Consider the following 22,877-nt stretch of genomic DNA (forward strand, 5'->3'; position numbering starts at 1 on the left):
TGTAATTGATGAGCAAAACAGTGAATATAATATGCAGATGGAGAATCTTGCAAAATTAAAGTCTTTAGACCATTTATTTTTTCCTTCATATTACTTGCTCCATCATAACCCTGTCCACGTATCTTGGATGAACTTAATGAGTTATCCAAAAGTAAAAAATAAATTGCATCCTTCAGTGATTGTGCATATATATCTTTCACATGGACAATGCCCAAATATCTTTCTATCACCTCCCCATTTTTGTTGACATATCGTAAAACTAGGGCCATTTGCTCCTTATGTGAGATGTCCTTTGATTCATCAACCAATATTCCAAAATAATCACCATCTAAATCTTTGATAATAGCTTTAGTGGTTTCTTTAGCACAAGCATCCACAATCTCCTTTTGAATAGTTGGAAAAATCATCATATTATTTTTTGGAGCATGACGTAATATCACTTTTCCCACATTCGGATGCTTATCTCCATGAAATTCCAAAAGTTCAAGAAAAATACCTTTGTATTCGGAATCTTTACTCTTATCATGACCACGAAATGGCAATCCATTTCTTAAGAGAAACCTCACTACATCAATTGAGGCATTTAAGCGCATTCGATGATCATTTTTTACTTTCTTGCTTTGTCTGTCAAAAGACGATTGAATTGATTGGCGTTGATTCGTCAAATCTTGCATTCTATTGAAACATTTATGATGAATACTATATACTTCACCGACATGTGCTCTATATCTTTCTGAACCTTTATTCCAACCCCTAAAGTCATCTTTTGTAAAAGCATCCCCGACATGTCCACGACTCTCAAGTTCATTCTTGAATAAACAGCAACACAAATAAAATATAATATCTACTTTTATGCTATACTCCAACCATTGAGAATATGAACCTTTAAACCAATCGGGATTGAATTGATGCATTTTGTTCCCAAACTTAGTTTTAGGGAAGTCATGACCAATCGGTTGATAAGGCCCTCTTTGAATAAAATATCTTCTCACTTCATCTCGAATGTTAGGACTATACTGAGAAGTGGGTATTCTTTCTTTAGGATCAGTTTCAAGAGATCCCAACCTAAGAACACTATTAACATTTGAAGGAGGGGAAGGAATTGCTTCTCTTTGATCTTCTGGATCTATTTGTTAATTAGCAGATGGTTGACACGAACTAGAACTTGGTTGGCCATTGTTTAACTTGATCAAGTATCTATCCATTTTGATGTTCGGAAAAATTATTCCTATAAAATTAAATACTCGCATTTATTCAATCTTAGACCATATCCATTTTATAAATTGAAATCACTCTTAATCATAACAATTCACGAAAAGGGAAATCACACCCCTTTAGATTTCATTATTCAATAAGGGAATCACACATTCACACCCCTTTCGCATTTAAATATAAGAGGATCACGAATCACGAACACTTACAAATTCACAATATAGTAGGGGAATCACACCCCTTCTAACTTACAATAATATAAAATGAAACCATACCAGTTCGTCCGCAAAATTTATAATAGTTTATCTTAATCAACTTAATGTCTCTGTGACTCTGCCCAAGTTTCGAACTTTGGAAGCGAGTTTCAGTGTTTCACAATGTAATCTGTCAAATGACACACAAAAAAAAATAGTACACTGCAGGTTAATAGGATTCCAAAAATTAGATGAACAATGAAGCAAAAAATGAGGAAAATAGAAAAAAATTATAAAGATGAAAGCAAATAAAATAACTAAGATTAACAACAAAATAAGAAATAAAAAATATACCTGCTTAAGGAGTAAAAAAAACTTGGAAAATCCTTGAGAAAGAGAGCAAATAAGATTGAAGAATCACTGATAACAGAGATTCTAAAATACCATTCTGGAATTGCGAGATTATAGCGAAGTGAATCGAGAGAAGAAAGAGGATCCGGTGATTTGTGGTTTAGAACTAGATTAAGAGAGAGGGAGGGAGGAAGAGGGAGACACAATTGACTTTTGGGGTTTTGGCGTGAATTGGGATTGGAATTGGGATTGTGATTTGGGGGGAATATTGAATATTTGGGATTAAAAAACTTGCTTAAAAGAAATAATACTGCTGCCACCGTGCAAAAAAAATAAAAGAGAGGAGAAAAAATAATAATTAAGTACAAAAATTGACATTTTACTAGTTGACAGTAAGGAAACAAAGAAAAGGCCCAACTAGTGCACCTTTGACCCATTTTTTATCATGGGGGTCAGCAAATATTTTTATAGATATTAAATTAATTATCTATATAATAAATCAAATTTTGTGGGATTAGCATGGGGTCACCGGCACCACCATTTGTTAGGCAGATCCGCTTCTGCATGCTTATTACATCAAAGACCAATACCTTACTGCTGCAATAATATCTCGGCAAACATGTTGGATTATTAGGAAAATAATGGAGGCTAGAGAAGTTATGGAGCAAATTCAACTCACCAGTGGAAGCAAGAAAGGTCTTATTAGAGAAATATACATACAATTTCTACCTCACCTCCCCCGAGTGCCTTGGAAGAATTTAGTATATAAGAAAGCTCCCAGGCCAAAAGCAAGATTCACTATGTGACTAGAGTTGCAAGGAAAGCTATTGACCACAGACAGACTTGCCAAATGGGGACTGCCTGTAGATACATGTTTCCCTTTAAGTCTACAATAACCTGAGTCTAGAGATCATGTATTTGCTTAGTGTGTTTTCACTGGGAATTAATGGAACATAATACTACAATAGCTACATAGACAATTTTATGTGGTTAACAATTGGGAACACCTGAGCTGGGCCATCAGTTCTGTAAGGAAGAACTTGTTAGTAATTTGTATTTAAAAATATATTCAAAAATCAGAAGCAACGTAAAAACCAAAAATGTAGAAGAACAAAAATTAATTCGAACTCACTTAATTCACAGTATTTCCTTAAGGAACTTAATCCCCTCCTAGTACCCGAGGTTTAGGATTATTTTCTCCCAAGATAGAACGGATTACCCTTACTGGTGTAGCAGTACTTCAAACCTCAGTGACCAACGAACTTAAAGATCGGTAGAAAATCTCACTTACAGTTTTTTTTCTGTTAAAAATAATGCAGAAGGAAAGAGGAGAAATCGGAATTTTTGTAAGAAAAATCTGTGGGAAGTTCATGTATTTATAGCCAAAAAGTTGAGTTTACCGAATAGTTGCAACTCTTTATTTTAAGGTTGCAACTCAAAGTGGTTGTTTATGCAAATCGCCAGATTTAAATTAAAACGGAGGAAAAATTAAATATTACCGTTATAGAAATGACTAATTTGGAATAAATAATATTGCGTTATATTAACAAATAAATTTGGTCTAAGAAATTAATCAATCAATCAGATTATTTGACCAAATCCAAATCCAAATCCGAAACCAACGCCGAAGCTGAGCTGAGCGAGCGATGATAACGATGGTGAGAGGCTTGCATTCTTCTCAACTCTTTATGAGTTAGAAGAAATACAATTGTATATATACTCATCAAAACTCTTTTCCTCCTCCAATATGAGACAATGTCCCTTTTGTCAAAGAGGAAAATTCAAATTTTTTATTTTTTCTCCATTTTCCATTCACTTTATTTTGAGCTCTAACAAGCTTAAACCCAAAAATCACCCACATGAATGGGCAATGTCTATATCATGAAAATATTCATGAAAAACTATGTGATTTACAAGCAAGGACTTATCGCATCTGGATAAGTAGGTTTCCCTTTGAACTTTCCGTAGTGAACTTATGTCGGGTATACTCGGTCAATCGGTAGATTTGATATCTTTGAACCGTCGAATTTTGGTGTATACCTAGACAACCATAAGTCACACAATCAACCCTTAACTGTCTTTGGTTCTCATTGTTGTGTTCGTTTCAGCCATGAACATCACCTGGTTTCATAAGTGCGTAGAGAATTGGCCTTGCAAAATTCTCCTTGAAGCGGCTAACACTTCACACTTACATAGGTGATTACTAAATATGTCATCCCGTAGATACACTCTTTGATATACCCCATATCAAATTTAGAAACTATTAAAAACCCTTAATGTTTTATCCCTGGTACTAAACATTGTCTCATCACGAGATCGTGGGATCTCCAATCTTCTAGGTAGAGTTATCTCCACAATGACTTATCTTTGGCCATAGTCCCATTTCCCTCAGACACATTATCGCGTGACTTTACATAGTCAATTGTGATAATCCCCTAGAGAGTAACTGTCTAATGGTTTTATGTCTTCGTCGTATATGACGAGATTTACCGTTATACATAACGCTCTCAGTCCTTTCAATTGCCGTTTGATTATCGCAATGTATTCATATTGGTGCCAACAGTTTGGTCCAAAATGAAATATCTTACAAGAAATTTCGGAGCCATTCAGCTTCTTCACCGGCTTTATCTAAGGCTATGAACTAAGCCTCCATTATAGAGCGGGCAATACAAGTTTGTTTGGACGACTTTCAATATACTTCTCCTCCACCAATAGTGAATACATATCCACTTGTAGATTTAGAATCAGTTAAACCGGTGATCCAATTTGTATCACAATATCCCTTAATCACCGCAGGATAATTATTGTAGTGCAAAGCAAAGTCTTGTTTATGTTTTTAATATCCCAGAACTCGTTTCATTTTCATCCAATGAGATTGACCTGGATTACTTGTGTATCGACTCAATTTACTTATAGCACAAGCTATATCTGGTCGAGTACAATTCATGATATATATTAAACATCCCAACACACGAGCATAATCCAATTGTGATATGCTTTGGCATTTGTTCTTTGCAAGTGCAAGATTCATGTCAATTGGAGTCTTTGCAACTTTAAATTCTAAGCGCTTTAATTTTTCAAGTACTGATTTAATATAATGAGATAGCGACAATGCCAGACCTTGAGGAGTCTTACGGATCTTAATACCCAAAATTAAATTGGCAAATTCCAAGTCTTTCATATCAAACTTGCTAGTTAGCATACACTTAGTCGCATTTATGGTGGCAATGTCATTACTCATTATCAGTATATCATCCACATATAAGCAAACAATGACTATGTGATTTGAAACTGTTTTAATGTACACACATTTATCACATTCATTTATCTTAAAACCATTTGATAACATTGTTTGGTCAAATTTTGCATGCCATTGTTTGGGTGCTTGTTTTAGTCCGTAAAGCAACTTAACAAGTCTACATACATTCTTTTCTTTACCTGGAACAACCTGAAGGGTTGTTCCATGTAAATTTCTTTCTCTAAATCTCCATTTAAGAAGGCCATTATTACCGTCCATTTGGTGAATATCAAGACTATATACATCAGCTAATGCTACTAATGTTCGTATGGACGCAATTCTTGTAACTGAAAAGTACATATCAAAATAATCAATACCTTCTCGTTGTCTATACCCTTTGACTACAAGTCTTGCCTTATATTTGTCAATAGTACCATCATCTTTCATTTTCCTCTTAAAAATCCATTTAGAACCCAACGGTTTATTTCCTGGAGTAAGATCAACCAATTCACATGTATTATTGTTCAGTATGGATTCTATTTCTCTATTGACTGCCTCTTTCAAAAATAATGATTCGGAAGAAGACATAGCTTCTTTAAATATTCGAGGCTCATTTTCCAATAAGAAAGTCACAAAATCTGGTCCAAATGAAGTAGATGTTCTTTGACGTTTACTACGTCTTGGATCCTCCTGATTATACGTACTTTCTTTTGTTTCTTCCAGGTCATTTAGATCTTTCACCAATCGACTCACATTTATTTTTATACGGATATAGATTTTCAAAGAAATCAACATTATCTGATCTTATAACCGTATTATTATGAATGTCGGGATTTTCTTATTTATGAACCAGAAATCGATATGCTTTACTATTGGTTGCATATCCTATGAAAATACAATGAATGGTTTTCGGTCCTATCTTTACCCGTTTGGGTTTAGGAATTTGCACTTGTGTCAAACACCCTCACACTTAAAAATAATTCAAGTTGGGCTTCCTTTCTTTCCATTTTTCATATGGAATAGATTGTATTTTGCTATGAGTTACTCGGTTTAGTATCCGGTTAGCTGTAAGAATAGCTTACCCCCACAAGTTGTGTGGCAAACCAAAACTTATCAACAACGCGTTCATCATCTCTTTTAATGATCGATTCTTTCTTTCCGCAATTACATTAGATTGGGGCGTGTAAGGGATCGTTGTTTGATGAATAATTTCACATTCTAAACATATTTCTTCAAAAGTAGATTCGTATTCACCACCCCTATCACTTCTTATCACTTTGATTCTCTTGTTAAGTTGCGTTTCAACTTTATTTTTGTATTTCTTGAATGCATCTATTGCTTCATCTTTACTATTACGTAAGTAAACATAGCAATATCGAATATTGTCGTCAATAAAAGTTATGAAATACTCCTTTCCATCGCGAGATGGTATTGACTTCATGTCGCAAATATCTGTGTGAATTAAGTCTAAAGGATTTGAATTCCTTTCAAGTGACTTATAAGGATGTTTAACATACATAGATTCCGCACATATTTGACATTTTGATTTGTCGCATTCAAATTTAGGCAATACTTCCAAATTAATCATTTTTCGCAAAGTTTTATAATTGACATGTCCCAAACGTATATGCCATAAATCATTTGACTCAAGTAAGTAAGAAGAAACTGAAATTTTATTATTGTCAACAACCATTACATTCATATTGAAAAGGCCCTCAGTAATGTACCATTTTCCTAAGTACATCTTATTCTTACTTACTACAACTTTGTCTGAAACAGAAACACACTTAAACCTGTTATTGACGAGAAGAGAAATAGAAACTTAGTTCTTCCTTATTTCAGGAACATGAAAAACGTTGTTCAGAGTCACCACCTTGCCAGAGGTTATCTTCAGGAATATCGTTCCATAACCTTCAATTTTGACCGTTGCAGAATTTTCCATAAAAATGGTCTCGTCGGATCCAGCGGGAGCATATGAAGAAAATGATTTTTTAACAGCACAAACATAGTGGGTGGCTCCAGAATCAATCCACCCCTCCTTAAAATTTCCCAATAAGTTGCATTCAGACAACATAGCGCATAAGTCATTAATATCATCATTTGTTTCAACCATATTTGCTTGACCCATTTTCTTATCATTCTTTGGAGCACGGCATTCTGCAGCTTTATGTCTAAGATTTCCACAGTTTTGGCAGTTTCCCTTGAATTTCTTCTTGCTGGGGTAGTTCTTTGGTCCAGAAGACTTCTTTCTCTTTTTCAGATTAGTTAGAGCAGTCTCAACAATATTTGCTCCCATAATTGTTGAGTTTTCACGTGTCTTCTTTTCTGCATCTTTATTGTCCTCTTCGATCCTTAATAGAATGATGAGATCTTCGAGTTTCATCTTTGCGCTTGTGTTTCAAGTAGTTCTTATAGTCCCTCCATAAAGGAAGCAACTTCTCAATCATTGCTGCAACTTGAAATGCCTCATTGATGACCAAACCTTAAATGAAAAAATCGTACTCCCTCCGTTCCAGTTTATGTGAACCTATTTTCTTTTTGGTCCGTTCCAAAATAAATGACCCGTTTCTAAATTTAAAAATAATTTAGCTTAAACTTCTAATTTTACCCTTAATGAGAAGCTTTTATAACCGCACAAATACTCTGGACCCATTTCTAACTTGTTTAGGACCACAAATTTTAAAAGTATTTATTTTTTATTAAACTCCGTGTCCTGTCAAACAAGTTCACATAAATTGGAATAGAGGGAGTAATTAGTAGCAAAATTAATACTTTCAACAGAAGCATTAATTCAGATTATACCTTCAGCAAGGAGATCATGAATTATAACTTATAACTCTTGAACTTGGGTAATGATAGGCTTGTTGTCTACCATCTTATAGTCCAAAAATTTGGCTGCAGCAAACTTCTTCAAACTGGCATCCTCGGTTTTGTACTTCTTTTCCAACGCATCCCTTAGTTCTTTCAAAGTTTTCACATTACTATAGACGTTGTAAAGATTATAGTAATGCGAAATTAATCTTAGAAAATTTTCTGGCTTTTCCGCCGGAGCTGGTGGTGGCACAGAACGAATGTAAGGAAAATCAGTGGGAAATTTCATGCATTTATAGCCAGAAAGTTGAGTATACCGAAGAGTTGCAACTCTTAATTTTAAGGCTGCGACTCAAAGTACTGTTACATAAATGACTAATTTGGATTAAATAATATTGCGTTAATCTTAATATTAATAAATAAATTTGGTTCAAAAATTTAATCAATTAAATCATTTAATCTAAATCTGAAGCCGAGCCAAGCGACGACGGCGGCGGCACGAGGCTTGCCTTCTTCTCAACTCTTTAAGAGCTAGAAGAAGTGCAATTATATATATACCCATCAAAATACTTTTCCTCCTCTATTATGGGACAATGTCCCTTTGTCAAAGAGGGAAATTCAAAATTTTTATTTTTCCCTCCATTTTTCATTCACTCTATTTTGAGCTTGTTTACCCAAAAACTGGATAGAGTTAAATTTGTACGTGGTTCTAAGGGTATGTAGTATAACTTGACACAAATCATAAGAATAAATAGAAATATCGAGTGTTGACTGTAGAGAATGAAATATAAGCAAAGTTGGAAAGAAGATGATTTATGGTTTAAGCAAGATGAATCAATCTATGAAGCTCAAAAAGGATAACCCTTCAATATAGGAGTGTATGACATCTCAGTTACAATGTATGCCAAAACTTGGTCCTTACAGAAATATAGCATCCTTTTTATAGTGGGGGGATCCTACTTTAAATATAATTAAAAATACATAATGGGGAACCCATGATAAATTAGTTTTTCCCTAATTCCCGCCGAGATTCTCTCCCTTAGTACGGCTGCAACGGCTCTTGTCTATAAGCTCGATCTTGATCGGAATTGGTATTGGTCGGTTTTCAGTTTTAGAGCTCGATGCAGGTTTGATATTGATGCTGACTCGGGGTCCGGTAATGACTTGGGCTCGGTATTGGTTGTCCTTTGACCCTTAAGCTCGATACCATCGTATCTCATCATAGTTCGATTCAGACCCGAGCTCGATAATGACTTTGAGCTCGGTATTTGACCTATACCAGAAATTTGAAGCTCGTTTGTGCTTTCTTCGGATCCCATCTCGATATTATGAAGACTTTCTTTGGTCCATTATGTTCCAATCTCGATCAGACGTACAAAGTCTGAAATCAGTTTCGACCGTATACAGATAGTCCCCTTGTTTCTCGGTTAGGATGTGGCGAGAAACGATATAATTTCCCAATGGCTCGATCTGAAATAATCTGACGTTTACATCGGGCTCGATCATGACGCACATGATAGATGTCCCGTCAGTATAGTTTTCCAATGTATTTAATATGTGTCACACGATGGTCGGCCACTGTTGATACTGAACCGACGTTGTTTAATCTATAAATAGCCCCTTTCTTTAACATTTATCACTTTTGCGTCTCCAATCTCCAAATTTTATAAAGTTCTTTATTGCATCTTCTGAGTTTATCTGTAAATCTGTGATTATTTCACTGCAAAATCTCGCTTCAAAAAATACCAAATCTTTGTTACCTCCTTCTATTTTTGATCTTTAAATCCAAAAATGGCGAAAACATCAAAAACTATTCCTCAGAAGAAAAAGCTTCTTCTTCACAACCTGCCACCGACAAAACACCAGTGGAGCCACGGCCTGGGGAGTGCGTTCCTGGGGCGTGTGTTCTTACCTCCGATTTTAAGGTCGATAAAGGCTCGTTGGTTCTCGGCCGATGTGAGCCAGTATCGAGGTATATGTGTTCGATAACCGAGGGGCACCTCGAATAGCTAAAGAAAGATTGTAATTGGGAGAACAAAGAAATAGTAATCCCGTCTTTTGAAGAAGATATCAACACTTACGTGAAAGGATTTTTAAGTGTGTATACTTATCCTTTTATGTTAGGTCCCCTCGACCCTGTTATTATATATTTCTGTCATCAATACCAAATAACCCTAGGCCAGATCCATCCTTCTTTTTGGCGGATTATTATTTTGATCTGTTACTTCGTGAACAAAATCGAGGGGATGTATTTCACCCTCGACCATCTCATTCGATTGTACTGTCCTCGCCTCATTCGAGGCGGGTTAATAAAACTTCAGCACCGGGCTACCAAGATTCTGTTCTCAAGCATAGATGAGGACAGGGATAGAGGCTGGATGGGCAGGTTCATTCGAGTGAAGACTTCAGACCTGATTCCGACTGAAAAGATACCATTTCCCGAGGAGTGGAACATGAAGCGTAAGCGTAATTCTGCTGTTATGTCCCACTATTTTGCCCATTTTTATTTTCTCACTAATATCCCCTTTTTGTGATGCAGCGGTTCCTTGGATGCCAGGTGTAGTTTTCAACCTCAAGAACTGTAACGATCCGGCTGATCGTTTTGAGAATTTGATCCCCGATCCCCTAATAACTATTTTCCTCACATTTGTTTCCGCTATTGAGACTTGCCGGAGTGATTGGTTATGGAATTCAGAGAGTTTTGGGACATTTAGTCCCTAGTTGTGAGTTTAAGTATTAGGGTTTGGACCGTAGTCGGAACTGTATGAAGACTGATCCGAAATAGAATTTTGTTGACTCAGTTAGCTCTGTTGAGTGATTTTTGGGTTAGGAGCACATCTGGAATGTGTTTTGGAGGTCTGTAGTAGATTTAGGCTTGAATTGGCGAAAGTTAGTTTTTTGGTGATTTCGGCCGATAGTGGAAATTTTGATATCGAGCTCGGAATGGAATTCCGAAAGTAGATGTAGGTTCGTAGTGTTATTTATGACATGTGTGTATATTTTTAGGTCATACGGACTAGATTTGATGTGGTTCGGTATCGTTTGTAGAATTTGGAAAATTTTCAATTTTTATGCTTGAATCCGTGCTTAATTCATGATTTTGGTGTTGTTCGATGTGGTTTGAAGGCTCGACTAAGTTTGTATGGTATTTTAGGATTGGTTGGTATGTTTAGTTGAGGTCCTGGGGGCCTCGGGTGTGTTTCAAATGCTTAACGGAATGAATTTGGACTTAGGAAAAATCTGGTGCCTTTGCTAGTTCTGGTGTTTCGCACCTGCGGAAGGGATGCCGGAGGTGCAAGAGCCGCAGGTGCGGAAGGAGTGTGCAGATGCGGAACTGGTGGGGCTGGTGATAGAGCGCAAGTGAGCAAGTTTGACCGCACCTGCGAGCCCGCAGGTGCGAAGCGTGGGCGCAAGTACAGAGCCTGGCTGCCTTAGTGAAATGCGCAGATGCGCCGATTTGGACCGCAGGTACGATGAATTGCCCGCAGATGCGGCCCCAGTCTGGATAAGTGACCTTCGCACCTGCGATGAGTTTTTTCACAGGTGCGTGACCGCAAATACGGCCCCATGAGCGCAGGTGCGGAAATCGCTGGGTTGAAAAGGTAGCTTCGAGGGTTCATTCCTCATTTTTCACCAATTCGATTTAGAGCCCGGTGGGAAACGATTTCTCAAGGGATTTTAAAGAAGAAATATTGGGTAACTAATTCTAACTATATTTTTATCATAATACATTAATCTATTATTGTTTTTCTCGTCTAATTAAGGAATTTGAGGGTAGAGGTTTGGAAATGGGGAAAAGGTTCCCCAATTGAAAATCTGAGATTTTAATGGGAATTTGACGTCGGATTTAGATGAGTTTTGTTCAAGTGAAACCGTGAGTGAATGGGTGTTCAAAGTTTGTAATTTTTACCCGATTCCGAGACATGGGCCGGGGTGACTTTTTGGGCGTTTTCCCTAATTTCACGCTTTAGCTTCGAATTAATTAGCTAAATTAGTTACTTGTAGTTATATTTACATTATGAAATTAATCTGAATAGATTCTGGCCATTTGGAGTCGTATACTCTTGGCAAGAACGTGATAGCGAGTTGATTTGAGCAGTTCGAGGTAAGTGGCTTGCCTAGTCTTGTGTTGGGGATTTCCCTTTAGGATGTTTGATATTAATTGATGTGTGGGTGCCGTGTACGTGAGGTGATGAGTACATACACAGGCTATTATTGAAAAAATCCCATTTTTCCTTTCTAAATCATAAACTATTTTTCCTTATTAAGTTGCACTAATACGTTTAATTGTTAAACTTAGACTAGAGAAGCATGCTTACGTGTTTTAACTGCCTATTTGACATTCTGTGCGCCATGCTTAGTTAAGTCCCTACTTTCCTTATCTGTGTTCAGTATAAACTATATAACTCGATGCCATACCTGCCATTTCATCTTGCGTTGCATATTTAAATTGGGACTATGGACGTATTCCGGGAGATCCCACTGTCTTGCATATTTATTTTGGGACTACAGACGTATTCCGTGAGATCCTCCAACACTGCATATTTACTTTGGGACTACGGACGTATTTCGGGAGATCCCCCAGCACTGCATATTTACTTTAGGACTATGGACGTATTCCGGAAGATCCCACAGCACTGCATATTTACTTTAGGACTACGGACGTATTCCGGGAGATCCCACAGCACTGCATATTTACTTTGGGACTACGGACGTATTCCGGGAGATCCCCATATACTGCATATTCATTTGGAACTACGGGACGGTATCCCGGGAGATTCCTCACTGTGTTTACCTTATTCTGAGACGAGAGCTCCCTTAACTGTAAAATTTTTGAGAATTTCTTTAATTGTGTTACCGTAAATTTTACTTATATCTTTTACTGTTTAATTTATTATATTTACTCTGGTAGGGCCTTGACCTGACCTCGTCACTACTCGACCTAGGCTTGGCACTTACTGGGTACCATTGTGGTGTACTCATGCCCTTCCATGCACATGTTTTCGTGTGCAGATCCAGGTGCGAGCTATCACCATCGGGGTTAGTGCGTGCTGCTGATTTTAGGAGACTTCAAGGTACTACTGCTTGCGTCCGCAGATCTTCGGAGTCCCCTTCTACTCCCTCGCTTAGAGACTTTCTTTATTATCTTCAGACTTTTGTATAGAGCTACATAGATTATAGCAGCTTGTGACTTAGTGATATTTCGGGTCTTGGAAAATTATTTTGTATATGCCGAGTGGTACTACTCTTGGCTATTTATAATATGTTGTTTATCTTTAAAATGTTGTGTTTTCTTTATATTTTTCGTAATATTAGGCTTACCTAGTCGTAAAGATTAGGTGCCATCACGACACCTTACGGAGGGTTAATTTGGGTTGTGACAAGAACTGGGTGCGGGATCTAGCTTCGACCTCCACATATGTCGAGCGCTTATGGCGTGATTTGTCAAAAGGCCGATGGAAGGCCAAAAATCATGGTAAGCCTCTTTCTCGTATCTTTGGTAGTTCGAACGAGATGTTTTCCATATATTTAAATCATTTTTCTTGTATGTAGGTGTGGGAAAAGATGCAGTTTTGAGGCCCCCGCCCGGCAAGGAAGAGGCTTCGATCTCTGTTACAAAACCGGTGAAGGATAATAAGAGAAAAAGGGCCTTTGCTTTCGAAGATCCAAAACCGAAGATGAGGATGGCTTGTAAGCCGAGGAAGAATACCATCCCTTTAACCATGGAATCAATTCTGCGTCTAAGGGATGAAGACGAGGAAGAAGAAGAGAACGATGGGTCCGTGTTGATGGTCCGAATGAAGAAAACCATCGATGCCCTACAGACAGCTGCGTCGATGGTGATTTATAAAGCTCCGCCTCGGACTGAGGAGATATCGGAGGAAGGTTCGGGCAGAGTCCCTGAACCGTTAGAGATCGAGGATGCTTCCCACCAAAGTCAACAAATGGTGGGTATATCAGGAGAGGCCGGTCCTGAAGCTCTCCGAACTAAGGAGAATACCCCAAGCGAGTCACTTGGGGCAATAGTAATCGGAGACTCACCCAATCTTCCTGTCTTTTTCGAAGGGGCGATTCGGGAAGCCCAAGATTTGGGGGCCCTCAAGATAAACCGATCTCATAAAGAGGAGGACCCCTTCTGTGATTTGTTTACTGGTGTTGAGGATGTTGCTGGCCCTAGTGATGTGTTGGGCCTTTTATGTGAAGTGCAACAAGCTCTAAATCGGGTAAGGTCTAACTCCCTTCGTTGATACCACTTTCATATTTGCTATTCTTTTCTAACTTCTTTTCTTCTTTCTTCGTAGGATGCAGCGGTTCATCGAGAAGCATGTTCTCGGTCTTGAGACGAACTGTGTCGATACGAGGCTGACCTTCAACGGGTTACGGAGGAGAGGAACGACCTTAAACTCCGCTTAGGGCAAAGGGAAGAGGAAATCAAGAACCTCCGAGTTGAGTTGGCCAATTCTCACCAAGATCATACCGATCTGACCGAGCAGGTAATGATGTTATTAAACGCCTATGGGCTCGATACTGGAACGGTGGCTAATATTTCGGTCTCACAGCTACAGCAAAAGCTTGAGATGATCGGGAAGCTCCGTGAGGAGGTCGATGTGATAAAGGCGGAGTCCTTGAAGTGGAAAGAAAGTATGGACCGCTTTGCTGCAGAGAAAGAAACTGCTCAAGCCCAATTATCATCGGCCAAAAACCAACTTCACAGCATGAAGGAGAAGTGCTCGGTTCAAGCAAGAAAAATAGAGGAGCTCGAGGCTCGGTTGGCCTCCGAACTTGCCAAGGCCAAATCTGACGCCGAAAAAGCAAAGGTCAATGCGGATGCATTCGTGGCCGTCTATCGGGCCGATGCAGAAGCTGCTCAGGTACAAGCAAGAGAGGCAGTCGAGAACACTAAAACTCGAGCACATTGGGTTGCTGAACTTGCTAAATACCAATCTCGGAGGGAGACCCTCGAGGAGATCCATGCTCGAGGTTTCGATCTCACCGAAGAGATAAAAAAGGCTAAAGCGCTCGAAGCCGATGCTGAAGCCTTGGCTTCCAATGATGATGATGGTGGTGATGATGGGAGCAAGAGTGGGTCCGGGAGCGAGGAGGAGTCTGATGGAGAAGAGACCTCCCCCGGAAATAACCAAGAAACTTAGCCCTTAGTTTCCATTTTGGTTTTTAGTGTTGGGTCCTGTTCGGACGTTGTAAACATGTATATATATATATATATAAAGATCTTTTCTTTTCCCGACTTGCCTCTGTTTTATTCTCTGCTTTGTGAAGATTGCTTCATTCATGCCTTATGAAGGTTTTCATAAGGCTTTAGGCAATTTGATCGAATTCGGACCTTGTAGCCTTTATAATCGAGTGAGTGTTTTCTCGAACTCAAAATAAGTTAGCCTGTAGGCTTAGTAGTCGGGTGAGTGATTGATCGAACTTGAAGTAATATAGCCCGTAGGCTTAGAGGTAGAGTGAGTGATTGCTCGAACCCGAAGTAATATAGCCTGTAGGCTTGATAGTCGAGTGAGTGCTTTGCTCGAACTTGAAGAAAAGTAACCCATAGGCTTAATAGTAGAGTGAGTGATTTCTCAAACTCGAAGTAATGTAGCCCCTAGGCTTAGTAGTCGAGTGAGTGATTGCTCGAACTCGAAGTAATATAGCCCATAGGCTTAGTAGTCGAGTGAGTGATTGCTCGAACTCGAAGTAATATAGCATGTAGGATTAGTGATCGAGTGAGTGATTGCTCGAACTCGAAGTAATGTAGCCCGTAGGCTTATTAGTCGAGTGATAGGTCACTCGAACTCGAAGTAATGTAGCCCTTAAGCTTAGTAGATAGTCCCCGAGTGAGAATGGTTGCTGGAACTAGAGTCGGGGTAGCCCTTAGGCTTTGTTGTCGAGTGAGTGCTGCTCAAACTCATTGCTGCTTAGGTTGGCAGTCCCTGAGTTATGGGGTAATGGTCGGCCCTTAAGCCTGTTTGTATAATAGATCTCGAAATAGAGGAACTTTTCTGGGATATAAGATATCGGTGAAGAAATTTTTCTTTGTAAGTCATTATACATGTGTTCATGTTTTGTGTCAGGGCTCGGGCCAATTACATGGGCATGGCTCATTTGACCATTTGGCCCTTACAATTTTTTCTGTCGAGACACTGTTGCCATGAAATAATGAAGTAACTTCCTTTGCACCGAACTTGATAATCATCGTTGATATGTCCAATGACAACGCCACCCAGTATTCGAGGTTGATTGTAAGGAGGCCTCGGATACTGTTGAATTGTTCCAAGTTAGCACGATCAATGGTTGCCTCATTAAAAACCCTTGCCGAAAAACCCATTTAGGACAAAACCCGGTCTAAGGGAAAAAAGAGTGCAACACATGCTTTCTAGCCTAAAGGCTTCGAGTTTAATAATCCGTCCGTCTTTGGTCGAACACCTGCAAGGGTTAGTTTCGAAATATAATTGAACAGAGGGGTTCGTACCTTAGCAGTAGTATCGTTTTAGGCGTGATACGTTCTAATTGCTTGGTAGTTGATTGTCATTTTATCACACCGAGCTTGTAAGATTTCCACTACACGGTCGGTATCGGTCTCTAGTCGACCTTTGGTTGGTAGCCCTTTTAATAACGGACCCAGAACCCAACTAGTCGTCTTCGACTCTTATTTTGGATTGATATCGATTGTGCACATCGGCCCAAGTAATAACTGGGTACTCGATCAGATTACACTTCAGCCGTCATGAAGCCATCGAGCTTCGTTCGTTTAGACCTTGAGTGAAAGCTTGAACAGCCCAGTCGTTTGTGACTGGTGACAGATCCATTCGTTCCATTTGAAAACGAGATACGAAATCCCTTAGCATCTCGTTATCCTTTTGTCTTATCTTGAATAGGTCCGACTTCCTGGTCTCGACATTTATGGCCCTGACGTGCGCTTTTACGAAAGAATCTGCAAGCATAGCAAAAGAATCGATAGAATTAGATGGTAAATTATGATACCATATCATTGCCCTCTTTGACAGGGTTTCACCGAATTTCTTCAATAATACGGATTCGATTTCATCATCCTCTAGGTCGTTCCCTTTAATGGCACATGTGTAAGAGGTGACATATTCGTTGGGTTCGGTAGTTCCATTATATTTAGGAATTTCGGGCATGCAGAATTTCTTTGGGATCGGTTTAGGAGTCGCGCTTGGGGGAAAAGGTTTTTGTACAAATTTTTTGGAATCTAAGCCCTTCAATATCGGTAGTGCCCTCGGGATCTAATCAACCCTGGAGTTATATGTTTCTATTTTTTTGTCGTTTGCCTCGATTCTCCTTTCTCCTGACTCTATTCGTTTGGTCAGTTCTTCGAACATCTTAGTAATTTCGGGACTAGTCCCCGATTCTTGCTCATTTGACCTTACTATAGCTGGCTTCGTTCTATGGGTGACTTCCCGGGGCGGATTGGGCTCTGACCTGCTCGGTATCTATGTTTGACTCTGCAACTGAGCTATTGCTACCTGTTGAGTTTGCAATATTTCAAAAATCATACGTAAGCTGATTCTGTTTTCTTCAACGTTATGGGTATCTCGAGCTGCAGATCGAGTACGACCATGAATGCTATTTTAAGGTTCAGAACGTTGGTATGCCTCGATGGCCACATGTGAGTTAACGTCCAATGGTACTTCGACTCGAGATCCAGTGGCGTTGATGAGCGGCCTTTCGCCACTGGGCGCCAAGTTATTGTTCTCATCTTGAAGGTTAGCTTCGTTGTTGATAGGCAAGTCCATTAATCGGGAGTTCGCTGTTGCTAGTGTGAAATCAGAGATGCTTCAAAATAAGCGTGAAACAGTGAGTATTTTAGAGATTCGTGTCAAATATCCACTGTTATCCTTAGCCCCACGGTGGGCGCCAAATTGTTTACCCGAAAAATAAATAGAGTTAAATTTGTACGTAGTTCTAAGGGTATGTGGTATAACTTGACACAAATCATAAGAATGAATAGAAATATCGAGTGTTGACTGTAGAGAATGAAAAATAAGCAAAGTTGGAAAGAAGATGATTTATGGTTTAAGCAAGATGAATCAATCTATAAAACTCAAAAAGGATAACCCTTCAATATAGGAGTGTATGATATCTCAGTTACAATGTATGCCAAAACTTGGTCCTTACAGAAATATAGCTATCCTTTTTATAGTGGGAGATTCTACTTTAAATATAATAAAAAATAGATAGTGGGGAACCCATGATAAATTAATTTTTTCCTAATTCCCGCCGAGATTTTCTCCCTTAGTGCGGCTGCAACGGCTCTTGTCTATGAGCTCGATCTTGATCGGAATCGGTATTGGTCGGTTTCCAATTTTAGAGCTCGATGCGGGTTTGAGGTCGATGCTGACTTGGGGTCCGGTAATGACTTGGGTTGGGTATTGGTTGGCCTTTGACCCTTAAGCTCGATACCATCACATCTCATCATAGTTCGATTCGAACCCGAGCTCGATAATGACTTCGAACTCGGTATTTGACCTGTAGCTGAAATTTGAAGCTCGTTTGTGTCTTCTTCGGATCTCATCTCGATATTATGAAGACTTTCTTCGGTTCATTATGTTCCCATCTCGATCAGACGTACGAAGATCGAAATCAGTTTCGACCGTATACAGAGCTCTAACAAGCTTAAACCCAACAGAACTCACCAGGCTACTATCTTCAAAATGGTCTATGCTGAATGTGGCTATTCAATATCGATGAAGAGGAACCACAGAGTATTCGAAAAGAAGAGCAGAAATTGTGAAACTATTGCGAAGGAAGTTGCATATTTGTGTAATGTGCGAGCACCCCCCAGGAGTTAAGGCGGTGTTGCATAATCTGACGTATTAGATAGCCCTATATAGATTCAGTGTATTAGGAATGTGATTCATAGTTTTAGCTGTTTTGTTTGAGATAGCTAGCAGTGTCATGGCCATTATGTAATGATGTTTGCTTGGTGATTAATAAAATATGTTAGTAGTTACCCAAAAAAAAAAAGTGACGGAAATTATATTTTAAAATTTTCATGTTTATTGGAGAACGTTTTCGTGGAAAATGACTTTCAACGTACCCTAAACTACCAGTAATCTAGTCTCAATATGCTTTCTACTGTTTTAATGATGGAATGCAACAGAGAAATCAATTGGTAGCGTTAACTATAAAATTTATTTTCTTCTCTTTAATCATTATTCTAAGAAATCATAAAGATTACTCCTGTCGCGAATTAACTATCCTAATTTTAATTTGTGGCTATCCCAAACCATGTGTGCTCTTTTCTTCAAAGAGATCTTTTTCTTTTAGAATTTTCGCTCAGTTCTTTTCATTATTCAATAATAAAATTAAAGTCTCAGACTCACATGAATGTATTCTAAGAAATGTGTTTCAAAAAGCCAAATTCATTGTCTCTTCTTTTAAATCCACCTTTATATATCTTCCACTCTTATTTTAATAACCAAAAGGTACGGTTGGAGGAGTATATATAATTTCGAAAAGCCAACAATGTAAACGAAAGGGTACTTCCCTATTCTAACAAGGGCCAAATCCTTCCAACTTTGATTTAAACGAGGGGCACCCCATTCCATCCGTATATTTTTATTGAATCTAATAAACCACCCTTAAAGTTGACTTTGGGCCACTAAATTTTGATGAAATCAGAGCACAACAAATGAACAAAAGTAGGGAGCAGAGCCGGGTTTAACGTTTGAAGTTTTTGGATTTTTAAAACAATCTCAAATTAATATATCATAATAATTAAGTTTACGATCAATTATTTATATATATTTGATGAATTTCTTGACATAAACTATTTGATTTTCGTGAGATCCGCATTTGATAGAAAAAAGCACGGGAGAGTAAAAGTTCGAGTGCAATACAGTGATACACAATGTGCTCTCTCATTATTGACGGCACTTATAATGGCGTTTTGGGGTCGAAAGTCGCGTTTACTAAATTTTTTTGTCACCCTAACTCTAGATTTAATTAATTTCATCATTTTAACAATATTTTATTTAAAGTGTAGTTGGATGTGAGATGTGCAAAAGATACGTACAATTTGACACGTGAAATCCCTTGATTAGGATGAGACACATAAGTACAAAAACTCATATATGTATCTCTACAGAAGTGAACACTCTTTCAACTAAAATTTAAGAGGAAGAACTTCCATCTCGTTGGACTCTGGCTCTTTCTATTACGAGTTCACATTAATTAGTAATAGTAAATTGTTTGGAATCTAATTTACACTCTATAAGTGGAGCCAGTTTCAACTTTCCTCTAAGATCAATGCAGGCACTAGGGAATATTCCTTGAATAGCCAAACTATTTTTCCTTTTGTTTTTCAGTTAAATTCTTTTAAAGTAGAATTCATAACTAGAATTGTTCTGATTTGTATTTTCTATACAGTTTCTAATATATTGATTTTAATTCAAAAATATTAAATATATCAAAACCTTACAAATATTTGATACTTTGATCCTTTATTTATAATTTAAGATAATGACCTTTCAACACTATGCAAAAAGAAGGTTTTCCAATGAGGTCATTTGGTTAGCAACAAAGTTATCCTTGGACTATAATCAGATTATAATCTCACATTCAATGTGTGATAAATACAACAGTTATAATACTTGCGTTCATATTAACTAATATCCGTAATCAAACATTGGATAAATGTAATCCCAAGATTTATACCGAAATTAATATTCTAATAAACGACTTAGGCTTCCAGTCTCCTAAGTGCACTTGCAATATTTTCGCATACAGAAAAATGCATTTGATTTTGTACCCAGAAAAAAAAAGTAAATTTCTTGTTCTGAAGAATCAATCTCCTAAATACCCCTCAAGGGTTTACATTACTTTGGTTTTAATGTGTATAGTCCTTTTAGGCTTTGATCCTACAGCTTTAGTGCAGTGTATTCCACGAGATGTAAGATCCAACTTGGCAACTCATATGTGAATAAATTCCCTTTTCTCACCAAAACAAAAAATGAAAACGATGGAATAACACAAAACATTCTTTCTCATCTATATTTCTCAAAAAATTGTTCTCTTTTGGGTTCTTTTGTCCCATCACAAGAAGTTGTTACCACATTATGGACTACATAGACACAAGGTATTTAAGAGTTTCACCCTCCTCAATCCTCGTGTTATTCCAATACTTCCTCCGATTCATAATAAGTGATTTTTTTATTTTTTTTTTGTGATCTAAAATATCAAATTATAGACCTCCCATTCAACTTGAAGGCATTTTATTCATCTTGTCTCATCCCTCGATGGTCATGATTCTGATTCGGCAACAAGGAACTTATTGAAACAGAAAATAAAATACCAGTAATCTTTTATTAGATTGAATAAAAATTACATATAGCAGCACTATCAATTATCTAAAAGCTAAGAGAACCATTCATTAGTATCTGGAACTGTATTTAACCCATTTGGAGAAGAAGATTCCAGTAAATCTTGGAAGCAATAACTGTCAATAGATTCAAACCCATCGAGCATTAACCTATCCAAAAACCCATTATCCGACCCGGTTCTGATATCCAAAAACCCGTTATCTGACCCGCGACTAACATCCATTTCTACGTCATCCTCAACAGCCGCCGCCGGGGGTTTTGCTTCCTCCTCCGGTTCAATCGCCGGCATGTGGCCTTCGAACAACGCCATGTGACCAAACAACTTGTCCTTTCGAGAAAAACTGGTACCACAAGAACACTTCCACTTCGTCTCTCCACAGTGTTTCAAATGGCTTTTCAAATCCGCGAGTACCGAAAAACTCTTCTTGTTGCAGCGCGTGCACGAGTACATCTTCGGACAATGACTCCTCTTGAAGTGATTCTTCACACAAATCGCCGATTTTAACGGCCGAAACTTGCTGTGCGATTTGTTCCGGCAACAACCAACAAACGGGCATGAAAACCTCCTATTCTTCGAACCCGATTCAATGCATTTATCGGGTTTTGCTAATGCTTCGGGTGTTTTGTACTGATTCCCGTGAGCTCTCATATGCATCCGCAAATTCGCATCTCGTTTGAATCCTTTTCCGCAAAAATCGCAGAAGTGGATGTGCTCCGCCAGTAGCTCCACCGCGTCCAGCTCAATAATCTCCCAATCGTCGCCGTCTTCTTCCTCTAAAAGCTCCACTTCAGAACCTCTCCCATCAAATTCCGAAAACGTTCGCTTGTGATTCGATTTTGGATTCATTTTCAATTCTGGCGACTGCGGCGGCGGCTGATGATTTGGTGATTGGGCGGATGAGAGAAGGGCGGCGCCGTTAACGATAATCTGATGGATGGCGGAGGTGATTTCGTCGGAGACCATATTCATTTGCTGTTGACCAAGTAAAGTATTGGAGTTGATCGAATCTGAGAGGAATTTTTGGAGGGAATCCATTCGGACTTGGACAGCGGAGAGGTTCAGAAGTGGAGCCCTAGGGTCATCTCCGATCGTAGATGCGGCGGACATTGTGGTTAAAGGAGGCTTGGTTTGGGACGGAGTATGACGTAAGTCACCGAAAAATGACATGTTGTGAATAATAAATTGAGAGAGCTGTAGGTATATGGAAGATAATGATAGGAATTCTTTTTTCGATTTTACGGTGGAAATGAAAGTGGGATTTTAATATTTTAGTGGCGTCGTCGCGATTGAAAAATTAGCGCGCACGTTTGAACTAGACGTGTGTATAGAAAAAAATACAACACACGTGTCTTTTTAAAGGGGAGAACACGTGGAACATAAAGAATCGAAAGGAATAATGATCATTAAAAGAGTATTAAATAATTTGTGCTCGATAATATTTAATACGGAATATTTTATAGCATTAAGGATGATGATCCATTACAAGAGATTTGGCATTTATATCTAACGTTATATCTTTATCAATGGCCCTTATAATTGACATTAAAGAAGGGCATGATTTTAGTACCTCCTTCTCTAGACATAGCTATAAATAGAGAGCTCGGTTATCATTGTAAGGGGGAATTTTCTGGTTAACTTACACTACATTCTATACGGCGTTTTAATACTACTTTATTCTTTTATTCTCTCATTTTGGATTTGATCATTATTGTGCCCGAAAATTT

General features: G+C 38.3%; 1 protein-coding gene across 1 annotated transcript; it reads right to left on the bottom strand.

Annotated features, from left to right (window-relative positions):
• Window positions 1–21,116: 21,116 nt before the first annotated feature.
• LOC107828406 (protein SENSITIVE TO PROTON RHIZOTOXICITY 1-like) lies at window positions 21,117–22,434 on the bottom strand. Its single transcript, XM_016655700.2, has one exon. The coding sequence runs from the start codon at window positions 22,318–22,320 to the stop codon at window positions 21,187–21,189; it is 1,134 nt and encodes a 377-aa protein (XP_016511186.2). The 5' UTR covers window positions 22,321–22,434; the 3' UTR covers window positions 21,117–21,186.
• Window positions 22,435–22,877: the final 443 nt, after the last annotated feature.

The sequence above is a fragment of the Nicotiana tabacum genome, chromosome 13 (assembly GCF_000715075.1).
Source record: "Nicotiana tabacum cultivar K326 chromosome 13, ASM71507v2, whole genome shotgun sequence".
NCBI lineage: Eukaryota > Viridiplantae > Streptophyta > Magnoliopsida > Solanales > Solanaceae > Nicotiana > Nicotiana tabacum.

Bases quoted from the DNA above. Each gene is read 5' to 3' on its own strand.
- LOC107828406 (XM_016655700.2), bottom strand. From the start codon at position 22,320: ATGTCATTTTTCGGTGACTTACGTCATACTCCGTCCCAAACCAAGCCT.